Source organism: Plectrocnemia conspersa, unplaced genomic scaffold (genome assembly GCF_051122295.1).
Source record: "Plectrocnemia conspersa isolate PC_06_02 unplaced genomic scaffold, ASM5112229v1 ptg000009l, whole genome shotgun sequence".
In the NCBI taxonomy this organism is placed as follows: domain Eukaryota; kingdom Metazoa; phylum Arthropoda; class Insecta; order Trichoptera; family Polycentropodidae; genus Plectrocnemia; species Plectrocnemia conspersa.
Window position 1 is genome coordinate 9,788,347 of NW_028277173.1, and position 14,614 is coordinate 9,802,960.

At 29.0% G+C, this 14,614-nt stretch overlaps 1 protein-coding gene across 1 annotated transcript; it reads left to right on the top strand.

Annotated features, from left to right (window-relative positions):
- The first annotated feature begins 11,934 nt into the window (after positions 1-11,934).
- LOC148231878 (adenylate kinase isoenzyme 1-like) lies at positions 11,935-13,030 on the top strand. The gene is made up of 3 exons (XM_088192789.1): positions 11,935-12,154; positions 12,235-12,768; positions 12,833-13,030. The coding sequence occupies exons 1-3, from the start codon at positions 12,062-12,064 to the stop codon at positions 12,911-12,913; spliced, it is 708 nt and encodes a 235-aa protein (XP_088048915.1). The 5' UTR covers positions 11,935-12,061; the 3' UTR covers positions 12,914-13,030.
- The last annotated feature ends 1,584 nt before the right edge of the window (positions 13,031-14,614 follow it).

The following is a 14,614-nucleotide window of genomic DNA, read 5'->3' on the forward strand; positions in this document are numbered from 1 at the left end:
TTTAATTTATGTTTGAGCTATATAAAAATGATAAAACGTACACAGATTTTTTTAATTTTAAATAGCCGTATTTATGGTAATAACAAATAACGTGATGAGCAGCGGGCACAGATTGAACCCTTGAGTAACCTCTGAAGGGATGAAATATTCTTTCGACAATCAGCTGCCATAGGTAACAAATTGTCTACGATCGCTCAAATAAATCAAGAATAACTGAGTTAAATGACCTGAGCAACCGAGGTCCAGCAATTTATTTTACAAATAATCTATGATAGACCTCGTCGAAAACTTTCTCAAAATTCGTATACTTGTATTCCTGCATTAAGAGATTTTGTCACTATTTTGATGAAAAACAGAATGTTAGTAACAGTGAAACGTACAAAACGAAACCTATGTTGTTAGTCAAACAAAATTTGCCAAAAGTGATCGAAGTATAATTACTTTTAAAATGTTTATAAAATGAGAAATAGGTAATAATATTATTTTAATAAAATAAATAATATAACCGTAGAAAAAACATCTACGAATAAATATACGAATATCTATCCTCTGTGTGAAAATTTTGCGTTTCAGATTTTATTTTATTCATTTTGTATTCGAATTGATTTCGTCCGAATGAATAAGCGTCCAAATCCATACCAGGAATACAAAGCGACAGAGGTCGGCTTCTTCCATAATCTTATTTTTTCCTTTTGGCTATATTTTGAGACCTTTGAAGGTGGGCTCGTGTTTTTCTCGGCGGTTCGCCAGGCACGTTTTAGCTTTCCTTCGCTTGTTTTCCATTCTTTTTCGAGTCCCGTGCGGCCAAAAGGCTCCCTTTGAAAAGGACTTCCACCCCATGAATAATTCCTGTCGGGCCTTCGGAGTAAATCGGGGATCGTTAATAGGTGAGGCAATAATTTCGCGCCAATCAATTACAGCGATTATACAACGACGGAAAAATATAATATAACGCATAAAGAAATATATGATTCAACTTTAGTATTTTAGAACATATATTTATTTTAATTTAATACTTTTTACTGCATAAAAAATATGAATATTATCTAAATACCAGGTTTGGCAAAAATACTTGAAAATATTGAACATGCTAGATGAAAGAAGTCTATTTATATATTATATTTGTAGCAAATTTAAATATGCTAAGCAAAAGTAACTTCTATTGTGTGCAATCTATAGATTTTTCATTGTTTAGTAAACTAAGGACCAGTCAAATTTTATATACTGATTATGGAAATTTTAGGGTTACTATATACTACTGACTCTTAAATCCACAGTACATATGTTAGTCAATCTATTATCTAAATGAAGTATGTGCATCATGAAGATCATTTTAAGATACGGTACTTGTTTTTTTTAAATGCCGGCTGCAAATTTAATAAACTCTATTTTAACTTGTGTTTTTAAGTAAAAAATAAAAATTAAATACTTTTCATAACCATTTTTGTTTCTGTAATCAAAAAAATTTATATAAAGTGAATCAATTACATAATATAATAATATATTGTCTTGAATTATTTGTAACAATGCTTAGTTAATTAATTAAACTTATTTATCTTGTATTGTTTGTAACAAAAACAAATTAAATTATTGGAATTTAAAACAGTCTCAAACTCATTTTTCGTTATTTAAACTGAATTTAACTTTGTTTGTGAAAGTTTGAAAACTAGGTTAAACCAAGTTTGAGGAAATATTGGAATTCTAAGACTAGTTTTCCCAAAAGTGTATTTGTTTCCCTAAAACACAGCAATTTATTTTCGGAAATCAATGGAGTTTGAGCATTTTCATGTTCCATTTTATTGCTAGAAATTTTTGTAGTGCTAAAATAAATAAAAAAAAAATTTTTTTTTTAAATAAGTCTGACTATGTTGGCAATGAAACTATTTTTGTAGTTTCCATACAATATATTAAAATAATGTGCAAGATTTATTAGGAAACCTAATACATATGTATGTACATAATTTATTATCCAAATACACAAAGGATTGAATAGAGCCTTATCAATAATTGAGATGTAATAATATTATATAATAGAATATTCGACTTCATATTATTTAATGTGGATAAAAGCGATTTTTTCGGTGGATTATCGCAAATCGTCCAACTTTTAACTTGGTTTTTGCGGTCATATTTCTAGAGGTCAACTAAGAAGGTGCGGCCGAACGGAAAAATAACTGATCGGGCGAAAATAGTTGTAAAGAGACGGAGAGAGAAAAAAACGGAAGCTTTCTTATATATATGTACTCGGGGCGTAGTATTAAAAAAGAGGCCTCGACCCCGCACCTGAAAGGAGAGAAACGAATGGAAAATTCTCGGAGCAATTCTAATTCGGCCGAGTATTTTCTATTACTTTATTCTCTCGCGGTGGCGGTTTGATGAAAAGAAAAACCATATTGTATGTATTGAAAGTTTTTTTCGCCATCCTTTGAGTATATCACATAATGTATGTAATATAAATACAAACTGTGCTTACAAATCACTTTGAACGCCCGTCGCGAATTAATGAACGTTTAAATGGTAAAGAGAAATTCTAAGAATATCAATTAGCTCTATTTGCTTGTAAGAAATACATTTATTTAATTGTATGGTATATGGCAGTGAAAGTAAACCTTTTAATCGCGTAATCAAAATTCTGAAAATACCTAGCTTAACTCAACAACTAACATAACTAAGCTGCATTGTCACATCTATAAATATCCAAAATATAAATAATAGTTTGTGTACAATATATAATCAAATTCCACTTATGATCATAAAAATATGTTCGTATAATAATAATTTAATAAAAACATTTTTTTCCTTTTCACAACCCTTCGAAAATTGGTAATCGTTGTAGGTGCGCCCTAAATTCAGCAGAGGTTTAAGGGTATCCACCGAACGGAGACAGGATACCCATACGCGCGCTAAATGTATCATACGAGACGTGCGAGATTTTCTCATTCAAAAGGTCCTGACTGTGATGTATGAGAGTGGGTGTATTAGATACGCAAAAAATACGGCGTTATGATAAATCGTCGGATCCGGGTGCCGCCGTTGAAATATCACTGACTTAATTTCCACGTCGAAGGTGAAACGCGTAACGTTTGCCCGGAGACGTGACTGGTTATATTCCATTTTTTGGGTTGAAGGTACCCAAATCCCACTGTCATTTTTAATTTTTATGTCTGACTGAGACAAGGAGGCATTTGTCTGCATGATCTTCAATATCGATTTTGAAATGATGCCTCAAGACTAGAAGATATACTTTTTTCGGACTATATAACTCTGGCTTTTTTTAAAAAAAATTTTGCTACACTAAAAAATGCAAATCAAAGTTTTATTTAATTAAAGAAGCATTTTATAGATACTATATTTTAAAAACCTATGCTTAGTTATTTTTTAAGCAATAATATATATTGTTAAATATATGAAATACCATTTTATAATCAAACAGCCAAAAAATATTGCACTGCTCAGCAAAATAAACAATAATATATAAGAAAATTAATATGAATGTTAATATATTAACAATGTTGCAAAAAACTGCAATTTTATTGTATGATATAATCTTCAATCAGCCATCATCCATTCGCACAAGAAGACTTACAATAATCTTCCGTATGTATGTACATAAAACCAGGCGCCCAGAAACCGCGAGTGCCATCGCAAATAATAGGTTTCTTAAGGGGCATGATCCGTAGTAACTCAAGGGTCGATTCTATTGTGACCTCGGATTGACGGTCTTCGTCTAAAATCCGATTTTCTCTTCATAAAGCGACCTCGAAGAATTGATGGATCCGACAAAAGTTGTGGATCTGGGTGGATTCCGCGAAAAGTATCGCCAAATATTCATACCCGGCCGATATTATGAATAAATTATGGATAGGGGTAGGCAGTCGGGGGTGATTTATTATTATTAAGATTGATGTTGAATTTTGTTAATCTGCCGATATAATTACGCCTCACGGACGTCCTCGATCGGGTTTCGCTCCTTGTGATTGATGGCGATATTAACGTTGGTCGCGATATGTATAAGACAAACGTTGGTTTAGAGTTTTAAAAAGAAATCTTGTACAGATTAATCATTGGTTGAAATGAGAAGCATTTCCGTTTATATTTCAAAGTAAATAACTAATATTTATAAAATACGATACAACACAAGTAAATTCTACGTAAGCTAAATATTTTATTCAATATCTGGTTATTATCAAAAGTATTTTTAAAGGGCAAGCATACTCTTAAGATTTATTATTTTTGCTATTTTGATTATGAAACTAATATTTTAATATTATGGTATAAAGTGAAACTTTGGGTTGCAAGTGATTTGGATTACAAATGTATAGAAACAAGATTTTTTTTGTTATTTAATTTTTCTTGATAAAAGAGCGATACAAACAATATTGCGCCACTTACTCCTAAATATCTCTTTCTTTTTCGTTGCGATATTGTAAAATAGTATTCTGTGACATTTTTGTAAAAATATGACAAAGCGAACCTATGGTACATCAGAAAAGAAAACAATACTTGGTCACAATGAAACCGTATAGTCCTTGCTTGCGTATCTCGTGATAAAAAAATTCAAGATACATAAGAGACAGCTAAATGTTTTATGGATGTGTTACAGAAATGCTTAAGTTACTAGTGTATTCTTTATTGAGCGGATCAACGAAGTCTTCGGTCCCGAAATAAAGACATACATTTTGGAAAGTAATTCGAGCTCATTAAGAGCAAATTTCTTTCTTCCAACACTCTTTAGACACTTTATTTATTACTCCAACCCATGAATCAATTCAGTGATAATGCAATTGTCACATTTTTGCCAAATCAAAAAAAGGCAAAAGCAAGTGTCATTGGATAGGTTTCTAGTTAAAGTGCCTCAAAACGAAAAAGATTTTATTGAGCTCTTGATTAATATTATAATATAATAATTAATATTATAATATATTATTTAATATTATAATATATTAATTAATATTATAATACAACAGTAACTCTAGTTTTTTGTGCATATAAAATAAATCAAACAGACATCTGTCAATTTTCTAATACAGAGTCTTTACATTTTTTCTCTACTGTTCACAAGATGCCAGGTAATACTTTATTGACTCATATGAGCGAAACTAAAACACTTCTGTGAATTGACGCATATATTTGACATTTTTATTGACGAATTACAACAATCCTATGTTTTTAGTATTATTGTGTTTTATAAGTTTATCAAGATTGAGTGCTTTATTAGTTATTTATCGAGGTTATTGCTGAGAAATTCCTAATAAGAAATAAGAATATTTTAAACAAATTCAGTGTAAGTGATTAAAAGAGTTTAATACATTTTAATTTTTACAGATAGTAAGAAATATTACATTTTTATATATCCAATGATAAATAATCTATCTGATTTATATAGATTATTATTTATCATTATCAAAAAATTCCAGCTGATTCACTACGTGAATATATTTATTATCTATTACAAATTAATACATATTTTATTTATCGTTTCGTAAGTGTCGTTATTTTTCTATAGAAAATTGATGACTTACTATGTTAATGTAAAAGTTTTACAAGAGCTTTCATATAAAATACATATCATTTTAGTAGTTTATAAAATGGGTGCTAAAAGGATAATAGTATATGATGTACTTTTAGAGAAATTACATTAAGTGTTTTTTTTTATAAGAAGCATAGATATTATTGGGTCATTTGATTATATTGTATGTCATCTAAAAATATGATACCAAAACTAGAAAAAAATCTGTAGTTTGATTAAAATGAACATGAAATTATAACAAATACTAACAATTCACAGAAAAAGTGAGAAGGATATATGTATAATTTGTATTATTAAATTTGTTGAAAATATATTTAAGGAATATAAAACAAAATTTTATTTATAGTGTTTTATGTCAAATTGTGTCTAATGACCAGAATGATAGAATAGTGGTATAGTTGGTGAGTAAAACCTGATAAGTATAACTTGTTTTGAATCCTGTATATTTTATTACCATCATGTCTAGAAAATCAAAATTGATGATTATTATATAATTATAATTCCGATCGATCATCAAAGATTAGGTTTTCCTATATTCTTCTAATTTCATAAATGTATGTTGTGATAATTCATTTAAATCGAGCTACGTCTTACATATGAAGTACAAAAATTTCTAAAAATAAGCTACAGTCCGTCCAAAATATGAACGCTCATCGTCACAGTATTAGTGAGAAAATATAAAAGGGTGACTATGTGAAATTATAAGTGCAATTAATTTTTAATTTAATTTGTTGGGGAAAGTGTAAGATATCACTTTCTTACTTATTTTGTTTATTGATATACATATTTAACTCAAAACATGAGAGCAGTTTTGGTATCACTCTCCAGGTTGAATATCTATTTAACATAATATTTTTAAAAATACCAATAGAATATTACAGGAATTGTTTTATTGATTACAAAATACCAAAACAGTACAATAATTTATAGTAAAAATATAACACATTATATTTTTTAATTCAATTCCCAACGTATGGTCACCCTACCCTTAAAACAGCCCTGATTTAGATTGGTAAAGTTATCCTATCCGTGTAAAAAGTAAAAAGTTTTTGTCTTACCATTAAGATTTACTTACAGATTTTTTTACTAAAATTAAAATAACTAATTAACCTCATAAGTTACCGTCTACAAAAAAATATAATAAAACAAAAAAAAAAAATTTTTAGAAAGATAATTTTTGTACTAATTAATATATTTTCTGTGTAATAAATAATGTATCATACAATTTTTGAGGGTTCGCGATTATATTTATTTTTAAAATCGAATATTATCGCAATTGTGACATATTTTTGTATTTTTGGAAGCGATGGTTTTGTAATGATCCAGACTCCTAAGTAATTGTTTACCGAATATAAACCGATCTTTGCTTGTGTATTTCTAAGTGATGGAAAACGTTCCTATTTTATAGTGGATTTAAATCGTTGTACTTAAATAAATAATACATAATAATAAGCTTTTAATCAGTTGTATATAATGATCGCTTCAAAATTATATTAATTATAAAAATATTTAATATAAATTTTGGCAATTATTTATTTGTAATCATCAAGAATGTTACTAGCAAATGTAAATTGTTTCAAACCAATTCCAAATAGTTTTAAGCCCTTAACTTTGTTTCTACAATGGTAAACAACAACACATACACACGCATTTTGCAAATTTTCATTTAAATAAGTGAACAAAAAAATATGAATACTTTTGCAAAAATATCAACAAAGTTACAATATGCAATATTCGCCACGTAAGTCACGAGTCACATAGTTATGTGAGTCGATAAACGTATATTTTATGAGTGCTTTCCAAAGTTGCGTTGTTAAATTTTAACTTATATCAGCAACGCTAAAACTAGGCGAGTTTAACCTCGATGAATGTACATATTTAACTTAGATCCGTAATATACGAGGATTATCGAGTAACATAAATAAATTAAAATACTTTAGTGTTGCAAGAGCGTCGTTACGGTGTAACGTCTTAGTAATACTCTAACGGTATATTGCGGATATTTAGTTGCAATATATTATCTTTTAAAATTAACATAGTCATAATAAAATAATTTTGTTTATATCTTGATCTTAGCTTAAAACAATCAATCCAAAGACGTAGCTTACATTTTACTACTTTTGACTTAAATTCAAAATTACGTTATGCTCTATTACGCGATACCATACACTAAGAATATTGATCAATAAACCACAAGGAAACAGTAAACTACATTGTTACAAATTATAGCTTTGATTCAGCGACAAAATGTGCGCTATCTATTAGATTTTTCTAATAACTAAAATATGGAACTGCTTATTTTTATTGCCTATATATAGCAAATAAAATAGTAGTTATTTATAAATACACATTAACTATCACTTGCAGCTTAGCATTTTTAACTAAAAAGCGACGTAAATCATATCGATGACTATGTTTTTTTATAAAAAAATCTTAGATCTCTTTAAATTTAAATATATATATATTTAGTCTTTAAATGTATCTAGGTTTATGGCTTCTTATGTTGCAGCTAAGAGAAGCACACATTTTTGTAAAGAATCGTAAATAAATCTAGCTAAGAGAGATTTTGACTCATTACAATCTTCAATGATGAAACATTGAGGAGGGATATAATTAAAACAATTATTATATATTATACATATTACAATTAAAGAATACATGTAAAGCATTTTTTAAACAAAATCTGCGTGAGGAATCCCACATGAAATCTGTTAAAGTCGTTTCGTCCGTGTTAGCTCAGAGGTGTCATCTCGAGTCACATGTACATGAATTATTTAACCCTTAGACACCCACGGATACAAGCCTGTTTGTTTTACGAATGAGTAATATCTGCGCGGCGTCCCGTCCGTAACAAATTACATCGCATTATTATAATACACGTGGAAATGTGTTGATTCGTTCACGATTGCGTGAAATGCAAATGTTAGAACTGTAACGTTAAGCAAACAGAAGATGGTGAAGTATATTTGTGCTGAAGGAGGCCTTACAATGTTTTCACATAATTAAAGTCGACGTTATTATTAAATTAATTTTTATTATATATCTAAGAAAATATTGCTTCCTATACATGTATATTATCTATGAATTTGGCTAACTAAAAACCACTTAGCTGCTTTGCATCATTACGATACATATGAAAAAAAAAACTGTGGGGGCCGATTTATTTTTCCACAAGCTAAGCGGCACTCTGGTAACTCTTACGTGGCTGCGGCAAGGGCAAGATTCTTTGGTTGACTATAACGGAAAGTCGATGACCGGCAGCGCCTCGCCCGCCAATCTCATTCATAACATTTATTAACTATGTAACTATTATAACTAAATTTAAAATGCAATCCGACTGCCAAGAGAATCATATAAATCAAACATATTAATAATTGTGCAATAATTTAATTAAAACACACAACTAATACAGATTGTAATTAAATAAATAGGAAATTTACACTTTACTAATAAAATAGTATGGTTGAACCACTAACTTCAGGCTATACTATAGCCTACATAATTTCCTAAGCGGCTTTCACAAATATAGTCTATTCTGTAAGATTGTGGAAGCAGAGCCCGTTACGCGATGATATTCTGGAAGCCTTTTTTAAATCTGCTGACGTCTTAAATCAGTCAATGGACACTGTTTAACAGTAAATTTACATTTACTCATTTGGAACAAAGGCATCCGTTTTGTAATTCATCTTTTTTTGTGTACGAATCACGTCTTTGAATGGTATGGCATTTGGAATTGGGATTTCAGCGTCATTCTGACACATCAAGCGTCAGACGGAGGAAGTAAATAGTAGGACGGGGAAGGCGAATGGAATTATAGCGCTATACCACTATTTTTTATGAGTGTCGGTAGTCGGGACAAGTAATGTGAGCAGGCGGCTTGGGATATGTCACGCGCCTGCTGGAATGGCTCAAGGAAATGTTCCCTACGTGATCCGGCAGGATTCGTTACAGAAATTGTCGCTCCTCAGTCCTGGGCGCCCGGGATATTATTTAAACAACCACCTCGTATACGATATGTAAGTATGTATAGTATACAAATTCGCGACGCTACATCACCTCACCGCGCGAAAATGTTATATAATCGAGTTAAAAGTAGATCGATAAAGATGTTAAGCGACACGGAAGTGCGGATTAGGTTTATAATAATATGACAACAAATAAAAATGAACGATTTATCGCATTTATTCAAAAAATTGCAAATTTAAAGTTAAAATAACACAGTTGACCTAGAAATGGCAGCAAGAATGATATGTGCAAATGTCACGTCGCTGCTGTTAACCGTTTGGGAGGAGTTATTGTGACAGATTTAGAGTATATATATATATATATTATGTTATATCCTGCTTCTGCAAATTGTATATTTTATTCGAAGCTTGTGCTCATTGTTATAAATATTTCGACAGCATAAAAGCAATCTGTTAAACTATAACAATAAGCACAATCTTTGAACAAAATATATAACCACAATATAACTTGCAGAATTATCATAGCAAAAAAATCAATAAAAAACATATAGTGAGTTTTTATGAATTTTCTAAATAAAAAAATTTAAAGCATAATGAAAAGATACTACAAAATAGTTTAAATAGTGAATAAACAATAAGAAAAAAACAAGGCCTTCATGTTATGTGTAGTATATATAATACATATGTTGCAGAAAAGTTATTCTTTCCCTAGTATAAATATAATTTCAATTAATCACCTTTTCAATAAAATTATATTTAAATACATTTTTAGCGGTAGATAAATATTTATTCTAGAAAAAATATAATTTAACTGATTGACGCTACTGAAATAGTGATATGTCGCTATTGACTTTAAAGAGCTATTCGAATTCCATATGGACCTTTGTCTCTTTCAATTTCTATCATATCTCGGAGAACGGAATTAGTTTTTATTGTATAATAAGGATTTCGATCGAACATTATAAATTAGGTTTTCCTAGATTTTCAAAATCTCACGGGTAAATATCGTGATGATAACTTTAGTCTAAAATAAAAATAATACAGTATAGTTATATTTTTTCTAGCACAAACATTATTTTACAAACTAGACCAGTTGAAATGTATTAAACAATTTATTTATAATTTCATTACGCAATATCAGTGAAACTGTATTTATTCACTGCGCGGTTAATACAACATTTTGGCCGTAACAGGTGATTTGTCGCCGTACAACTATGTTTTGAAACGATACTGATATAAAATACTATTTTATGGAGTACTTAAATAAATCGGATAAAAATATTTTATATTTTTAAATTATTACCCGGTATAAAACTCTTTTGTTTTTGATTGGAGGCTCTGACTGTCAACCAATGAAAAATCAGCATTTAAATACAAAACAAGATGGCCGGTAGCAACGTAACATTTGTTTATAAAAATAATTTTCATTAATTTTTTACGTGCATTGTTCAATTTGACTCCAATCAATATTTGGATTGCAAATTAACCAGGTACGTTTTAACTATAAAAATTAAATATTTACATAATACGTTTATGTTTGCAGTGATTAAACTATATAAACAATTATAAAACAATATTTGTAATGAAATATTCAAATTTTTAGTTCCGTTGACAGACTTCGAGTTTGAGATGTGAGTTTTATTCATTTTCAATACATTAAAATTATCATAGCTTCTAAAAATAATTAAAAATGGTAAGAGCTTAGTGACATTACGAAATATTATATTCTTTATTTCATGACATTGGACGTAAAAAATTAATTTCTCATACTACGACATATATACGATGGTGATTGAGCGTTGTAAGAAAATATTTAATGATACATATGGGTAAAAGAATTAAAGGCCAATATCGTATCAAAAAAAAATAATTTTAGTTGTTTCTTTCTGAGTGGCAAAATACCTAATCTGCGTATACCTAACATAATAAACCTAATCTAAGAATAGGAAAATTAAAAAAAATTCACTTAAGAATCGTCTATCAAAATATTATATTTCCATTAGGGATTTTTGTTCTATGCGGACATATTTCTTAAATAAGTGATATTTAGTATGTACAGTTAAAGTAAACTTGTTATATAAAGTATGTTCTTTATAAGACCTAATACTCTAAGATAATATTAGAAATTCAGTATTTCGTTTGTACATTATTTTTTACAATTTAACAATAAAAAAAATCAAAACGAATCAAAAATAAAATTCAAAACCTAAAAAGTTGAGGGTACGGTAATTTCACACGCACTAGCTGTATAATTTATGTAAGCATATATGAACAAAATACTTGCTAAATAAATTGAACATAGTTTAAGATTATATTGGTATTAGCGATATATATTGTGATATCGCGTGCATTATCACTTATAAGATTTTTATTGATAAACTGAAGATATATTTGTGGAAAAGATACTGGTCTATCAGTTCGATTGCAAAATTAGTGAAATATAGTTAACAATATTTTAAAACGGTAAAAATATGTATATACATATATTCTTTAAATTCACAGTACATATATTACTTGTTATTATTTTCAGTTTGAGAATTGAAACAAACGATAATTTGACAGTGTAATGAAATCGGACTCAAATACTACCAGTGAACAGCGTAAAAAGTTTAGAAAAACTAAAAACAAAAATACGGAAATTATTCCTGACGTTGCAGAGGTAATAAGCTACTGAAAAGTGATTGTAAGCCATTTTATTTATACATGTTTACTATATATCTACATTTACCATATTTTTAGAAATCTGAAATGTATCATTTACGACAAGCCAATATTCCAGTAATTTGGATTGCAGGCGGTCCAGGATGTGGAAAGAGCACTCAAAGTCGCTTAATTGCATCAACTTTTGGCTTATATCACCTGTGCATTGGAAACGTACTCCGAAATACAGTTGCCAGTGGATCTCAGTTGGGTGAACACTTAGCAAGCTATATGAACAGGGGTGATTTAGTGCCATATGAAAAAATTTTTGAAGTTGTTAAAAACGAAATGTTACTACAACTACCAACATTTTGGGCCAACTATAAAGGATTTTTAATCGATAGTTGTCCACGGCATAAAGAGAATGGGATTATGTTTGAAAAATATATCACACCTTGTAAGTTAATCTTATACCTAGAAGCTTCTAAGGAGACAATGTTCAAAAGATCAATGACACGGGGTTTAAGCCAGAAGAGAGATGACGACACAGCTATTGCCCTCCAGTATAGATTGGAACTGTTCGAAGAAAAAGTAGAAGAAGCTCTTCAACCTTACAAAGACAAGCTTGAAAAAGTAATAATTGTAAATAGCATTTTAGTTTTTTGTTATATTAATTTCGAGTTTTTGTTTATTTCAGATCAATGCTGAAATGTCAGTTGAAGAAGTATTCAATCAAATAATAACAAGAATGACGAAACATGGCTTTACAATTGTATAAATTTACATTATTATTAATAAATATTTTTTTATGATTTTATCAATATTTTATCTATCTTAAAAATATAAACACGCATTTAATCAAATGATAAAATAATATGATAAATATAAATATTACAACATTCCACGATAATAAATATTTTTTTAACAGCTTAACGCCCGAGGACCCTTGAAAGAACATTGTTTAGTGGCCGTGAACTCAGGCATGAGTCTTGCGTCATGCGTTTTATTTTGAAAAAAATATAGAGTTTGTCTCTATATGATAATCAGAAACGGTAGTATACTATTTCAACGTAGGTACTATAGCATGAAAAATAAAATATATATTACTTCAAATTTTTGTAAAAAGAGTTGTCTTATCCCATTGCGACGCAATGCAATGAATCGTCGCCTTTTTGGGGCATGTAAATTTTTTTTATGAAATGTATGAAACAAAATTATTTATTTCATCTAAAAAATAATATTTATTGTTACACTCATTGAACATAAATAGAGTCAAAACTGTTTGGCTAAGTAAACTTAAAATCAATCCAATCAAAATAAATCGATACAACCCAGTCGATAGTACATCAATTAACAAAGTTTTTCAACCTAAAATTCTGTATGGTATTGCAAAATCGTTACGGTATATGTATTATAGATAAATTAGATAACACAGTATTTAAAGAACTTCCAAAAAATATCATCTATTGACTTATGAACATTGTTACCGGGGTTTTGCTATTTTGAAATTCCCTCATCATTTGTAAAACCGCATTGATTCACTGACTAAGAAACCAGAGGAAAAAATCTACAATTCGGATTTATTGTGAAATAATTGAAAAAAATAATATATTGCACTTAAAAGAATATCTAAGGAATATAATCATGAACGAATAAATATGTATTTTTTATTCCTAATATTTTATGTAATTTTAAAATGGTTGCAATGGTGACAAACCAGTTATTTTTAATTCTATAATATACATGTTTAAATGCTTCTATAAATTTGTGTATAAACGATTTATACTAAAATATCTGTTTATAATATAATATAATTTGCACTCACCAAATTTTTCGGCGTCCTTTTTCTGCTTACAACTGACACATCACATTAATTTTTATCACTACACTTATAAACCTCAATATAGCCCATTTATTTTTTTCACTACACTTTTAAAACACAATATATTTTTTAATACGTATAAAAATAATTTCACAACTTCTGCACATGCATGCTGTATCTTTCCTTATCCATGTGCAGAACAAACACGACATTTTCTTCTCACATATTTCTTCCCACTTTTTATTTTTATTGGCAGATGGTTTTTCAGCTCAAGACAAGATGTTGTTGAAACTGGTAAAATGTCTTTAGAATCGATAGATTCCAATGAATTCTGTATCCATCCTTTAGCACTACTTAAAAAAAAATCTTTGAATTAAATTTTGCTGTCACGATATAAATTTTGAAGACACTGAACGAATAAAACAATGCGCATTGAAATAAATGAAAAAACAAAATTTTTGTTTATTCCATTGTTTTTCAAAATATTACCGAAATATTTTTATTGGCAACATAGTCATGTTTGTATGGAATATATTAAACCATGTTAATTGATTTAATAATTTTTTTTTCTTACTGCAGCCATTTAGCAGAGTCTCTAATTATTGTTTTTAATAATTAGGAATAAATCTGTAGGCTGTCACGACACATAATCACTAC

What these genes read in the sequence shown, in the direction of transcription:
- LOC148231878 (XM_088192789.1), top strand. Translation starts at nt 12,062, where the DNA reads ATGAAATCGGACTCAAATACTACCAGTGAACAGCGTAAAAAGTTTAGA. An exon ending in TTATTCCTGACGTTGCAGAG is followed by an intron (nt 12,155 to 12,234) that starts GTAATAAGCTAC and finishes CCATATTTTTAG; the next exon opens with AAATCTGAAATGTATCATTT. An exon ending in ACAAAGACAAGCTTGAAAAA is followed by an intron (nt 12,769 to 12,832) that starts GTAATAATTGTA and finishes TGTTTATTTCAG; the next exon opens with ATCAATGCTGAAATGTCAGT.